The sequence below is a fragment of the Engraulis encrasicolus genome, chromosome 24 (genome assembly GCF_034702125.1).
Source record: "Engraulis encrasicolus isolate BLACKSEA-1 chromosome 24, IST_EnEncr_1.0, whole genome shotgun sequence".
In the NCBI taxonomy this organism is placed as follows: domain Eukaryota; kingdom Metazoa; phylum Chordata; class Actinopteri; order Clupeiformes; family Engraulidae; genus Engraulis; species Engraulis encrasicolus.
Window position 1 is genome coordinate 14,495,975 of NC_085880.1, and position 5,160 is coordinate 14,501,134.

General features: G+C 43.9%; 1 protein-coding gene across 1 annotated transcript in view; it reads left to right on the forward strand.

Annotated features, from left to right (window-relative positions):
• Positions 1 to 4,351, forward strand: part of LOC134440753 (cystatin-2) — a 5,043-nt gene extending 692 nt beyond the window's left edge. Inside the window, exons 2-4 of the mRNA XM_063190859.1 lie at positions 1 to 74; positions 1,306 to 1,425; positions 3,855 to 4,351. The exon at positions 1 to 74 is cut by the window's left edge and continues 87 nt beyond it. Of these exons, the coding sequence (XP_063046929.1) occupies positions 1 to 74; positions 1,306 to 1,425; positions 3,855 to 3,986 (326 nt within the window). The 3' untranslated portion in view covers positions 3,987 to 4,351. The remainder of the gene's footprint in view (positions 75 to 1,305; positions 1,426 to 3,854) is intronic.
• Positions 4,352 to 5,160: the final 809 nt, after the last annotated feature.

The window sequence follows — 5,160 nt, forward strand, 5'->3', positions numbered from 1 at the left end:
CCAACGCTTACAATAACCAGTCGAACGATGCGTTCCTGTTCAAAGCTTCGGCCATAGACAGCGCGCAGAAACAGGTAAGGCACAGCTAGAGATGCTGTCTGTGACAGAAGAAACGTGTGTCATCATACGGTTTGGATTGTAAGAAACTTTTTTGATGTTACATTTACAACATTACCCTACTTTGTTGTCTTGTTTACCAGTTCATCTGCCTTTTAGGTGTGTGCGTAAAGCGTGATATTTGAGTGGTGGTTTTTCGATCATGCCGACAGAAAAACGGCACGTGACGCTTCAAATACTTTTTAGCTGTGTCCATTGATCATTGGCGTTCCCAAAATAACATGTCAAAGACAGAAACCTCAAAAAGTCTGTCTTTGAATGTGCAGTCTTTCTCCGCGTCTAGCCTAATAATAGTAGGCCTAGGCCTACACAGAGAAAAGTCTGCTGGATGTATTTTTGTGCTGCTCAGTAATCCCAGGAATAGAGACACTGCTAGTGTAGACGAGACATGATGCTGTGTATGTGTGTGCTGTCCACATGATAGGCTACTTGGGTGGCATTTACTATAGTCTTGTGTATGTGTGCGTGCGCGCGCGAAAAAGTTGCTGGAACTTAAGCGTGTAGTGTGACAGAGGTGTGTATGTGTGCCTCGGGGGTGGCTACAAAGGCGCACACACACACACCGCTGCCACACAAACGCTTACGTTCCTTGAACTTTTAGGAAACCACTCATATTAACTTTTGCCAGTAGTTGCACTGCTACCACCCCACAACGTTAAGCTTGGCTGTTTTTCGGTTGTTTTGAGAACCACTGCTGACCGTTTTTGTTTATTTGATGGGCTATTCCATGTGACATTTCATTCTTCAATTGCGCATTATTAGAGTGTTAAGAGTAAAATACAAACATGTACGATATTGATATTTGCTTTAAATTCAGTAAAATGGAGACACAAGCTACACAAACATAACAATACACTGCACACATTTAAAACTCTGTAGGGCTTAAAGCACTGACAGCTTTTAACTGCACCACGTACCCGACTCGCACCACCTTCAGGAAAGCACACAGTTTGTCAAACTGGCAGGAAAGGCTCCACATAGTCTCACGAGAGCAGACAAATGGCATTGTTGTTTGGACAATATGGTATCAAATCACGGACATAAATACTGCATATACAGCAGTGCTCTATTCCGAACTGACAGTCGTTCGGTGACCATTTTTTTTCCAATCACTCCCATTGCACTATTCCCAACTCAGTGTCCCAATACCAATGCTGTCTATGCACCATCCCCTATGTCCTCTGGCAGATCGTGAAGGGTGTCCTGTATCACCTGAAGGTGGAGCTGTCTCGTACGGTGTGCCGTAAGTCCAGCCGTGGCACCGACCTGGCACACTGCACCTTCCAGCCCCAGGGGGACCTCCAGCAGGTGAGCACACAGCCAACACACCACCTGTCGCCACTGATGGGCAACCTGGATTAAGTAGTTACTATTCCAAATGACCTGATTTTACCTGTCCAGTTCAACCGGGTGAATCCTCACTGGGTTGAATTGGACAGGTAAAACTAGGTCATTTGGAATATGGGGCACTAGTAGGTAAAACCAGGTCATTTGGACTATGGGGCACTAGTTTGCAAACTAGTGTTTCCCAACGGGGACTCTACAGTCCCCCTAGGGGGAGTTGGGAAGGGGTTGAGATAAAGCAGGTATAAACGAATACCTTTTTCAGGCAACAACCATTGAAAACAGTGGAGTGTATGTTTATGCCCATGCCACCAGATGTAACTTATCCCTGCTTTGATGACATTGAATCAAAGGTCTCAAATTTCAAGAAAAATGCCCATTATTGTTGTTATTTTGTCTTGGAAGATATATTCTAGAATTTATAGACATTGGGAGGGAGGGATAATGAGACTTAAGCCCTATTCCGACGGGACTAGTTTTGGAAATGGGGAAATGCGCACGCCAACTCCACAATATAGGCCCCTATATTGATTTTTGAGCACATTATTGCGCATCCATGGAGGCATTTGGTCCCGTGGAACAATTCTAATAATTTCCTGTTGGTTTACTAACCCATCAAAATCCATTCTAATGCATCTGCATGAGTGTCATTTCATTTGGAGAGTGCTTTGACCATGCTGTCTGATTTTGACAGCGAACACAGCTTGGAACAACTCCCTAAAACAAAACTAATGGTGCAAGACTGTAATGTTTGCAAGCCCAGAGAGATTGGATATATTGTGCATTTCGCACACTTAATCATACATCTTTACATAGGGTCACTTTTGGACGGGATTAGTATTACCAAGGGTAATTTCCCCGGACCGTTTTACAGGAGGTAAAACTCGCTGTGAAGTTTACCCGACATACTATCTATCTGTACTGACATGCCGCGTTCGGACGGGACTACATTTCCTGGTTATTATTACTTTACACTTTTGTGTGACTTGTATTTGAAATATTTTGAAAAAATCAATAACCTCAATTTAAAAAGGCCCATTTGGGCAGAGAGTTGGTGATAGACTGATAAACTGATAGACACTGCAAGTGGGAGTGGAGCAGATGGATGTTATCACTAGGCTACAGTCGAACGGAAAAGATGAGACCGATCAGAGAAAAGATAGAGGGTTACAGCACAGGCATCCGTTTCAGCATGAGAGCTTTTTTTATTATCACTTTGCTTTTGACTTGTCTTCCCCTGAGCTTGTCTGTTTGAATGTTGTCAATGTAGTTGCTGCAGACTGCTTTTAGTTTAGACTGTTTCTGTAAAGATGTTAAAACCCTGAAGTCAGTGGTAAGTCTTACGGCACGACTGTTAAAAGTAAATGGAAGATTGAATGCTTTGTGTTTTTTGTGCAGATATTTCACGGCATGTGTGTTGCAGACAGCTCTCTGTAATGTCCAACTGCAGATGTCCATCCCCCCCACTCCCGATCGTATTATAATATTGCCAATGCCACTGTAACAAACTTACTTAGAATAGCATCGCTGGCTGCATGCTGCTTCCTGGTAGCTTGAGCTTGTAGAGCCCTCGTTGAAAAACATTACTGTAGTAGAAGGAAATGTATCAGAATGTTTTCTGAAAAGATGTCAAAAGGATGAGACTGATTAAGGTGCAGATAGCTATAGTTGCAGCACAGGCATCTGTTTTAGCACAGATCGAATGTGTCGAAGATCGAATGTGTTCTGTTTTTGCGCAGATATCTCATATGTAACAGACTGCATTTGGTTTACTAACAAGAAATATACATAAGACCACCATCTGACAAGATGTCAAAAATCCAAGGAGTTTGTATTGTATAGTGTTTCTCAACGGGGGTGCTCAGCCCCCCCAGGGGGTGGAATTGGGGAGCCCTTAGCTACCATTGGGGGCCATTAGTCCATTTCATTTTTCAATACTAAGGGGGGCATTGGCAGGCTTATGATGAGGTCAAGGGGGCTCAGGGAGGCTTATGATGAGGTCAAGGGGTACCTCTGGTATAATACTTAATATACTATGCTGAGGAGTAAATGCATAGATGCATGCTTTATGGCCGCAGCCATGGCTCAAACGGGAGGGCACTGCACTATTACGCCGGGGACCTGGGATAAATTCCAACTCGAGGTCCTTTCCCAATCTTCCCCCATTCCTCTCTCCCACACTGTCCCACTCTTCACTGTACTATACTATCCAAATAAAAGTGAAAAAAACCCTCAAAATATTTTAGTAAAGAATGAATGCTTTATGTGTTTTTAGACAGAGTCAAAGTTGTTTGTCATTTGTGCAGAAATTACTAGCCCAGGTACATGGAATATACATAATGTAAACATACAGTCTCTCTCTCTCTCTCTCTCTCTATGTGTGTTTTTCGCAGACCTTCCTGTGTGACTTCAAGGTGTGGTCCATTCCATGGCTGCACCAGATGACGACTACGCACTTCCACTGCAGCCCGTCACCAGCTCCCCAGCTCATCACCCAGCAACACCCCCTCGTTGACCTGCTCTGACACCACACACATACACACATACATACATACATACATATATACAAACACACAAGCGCACACAGAAACACACACACACACACACACACACACACACACACACACACACACAAGCAAACGCACACAGACAGAAACAAATGCATACTCGGAGAAACATGCACATACTCACAGCCCAGCTCCAGCACTTTAAACACACCGTTACGTAGAGGTAACGTCCACTCTGATATCCAAAACACACACAGCTCAGTAAGTATACCAAAATGTTATGTTTATTCCTCAGCATCAGCAGTGGGGTGGCAGTGGAGTGACATGAGCCAGCAGTGGGGATATCCCATAACTTTTCAATAAAGGGAACAATTCAAAAAACATCAATGTGTCCAGCAATTCTGTAATCCAAGAACATGGTTAAGTGATAAACCCAACTAAGTTGACTTACAGAAAACCGGCTAGTGGGCTGCATCTAGGACCATTGCTAGGACTCTGCAGTTACTGAGGTTGGATGCACGCATGCCAGTATAACGTATAGCCTACCGTAACTCAGAGCCATGGGATTCAGAGTTGTGACAATCAGGGTACAGGAAGTCAGTTGGTGACAAGATTCAAATAATTCTAGGCAGCAGCTTTCTTTTTGCTAGACCAACACAGAACCACTACATAACAAGCAAAGATGACGTAAAAATGAATTAAAACAAATAACATTTACATTTACTGCACTTGCCGTGTTCGACGCTCACTTCCTGGAACTATTTTGGAACAATGTCAATGGCAATTTGTGTGGCAAAGGCTCCGTGAGCCGCCATCTTTGTGTAAAAATGGAACACGAAGGTCTTACTTCCATGGCTCTGCCGTAACCTGCGTATGGTCATCGCACTTAGCAGCTTGTTTTGTCTTCCTCTGGGACGGGTGCCATTTCACTTCACACCGCACAGCGATTGGTTTGGAATACACAGGCAAAGTGGTTTGTCAGTAAAATATACACACACAGACACACAGGGCTGCCTCAGGTAGTTGGGGAAACAGCAGCAGCAATTGAGCAACTAATGGGCCATACCACAGGGAGCTAAATAATGCAGGAGATTGAACAGAGGAGAAGTGTGTGTGTGTGTGTGTGTGTGTGTAAAGGCCAGATAAGGGGTGTGCATGTGTTTATTCGTGCACCAGAACAGGGTATATACAC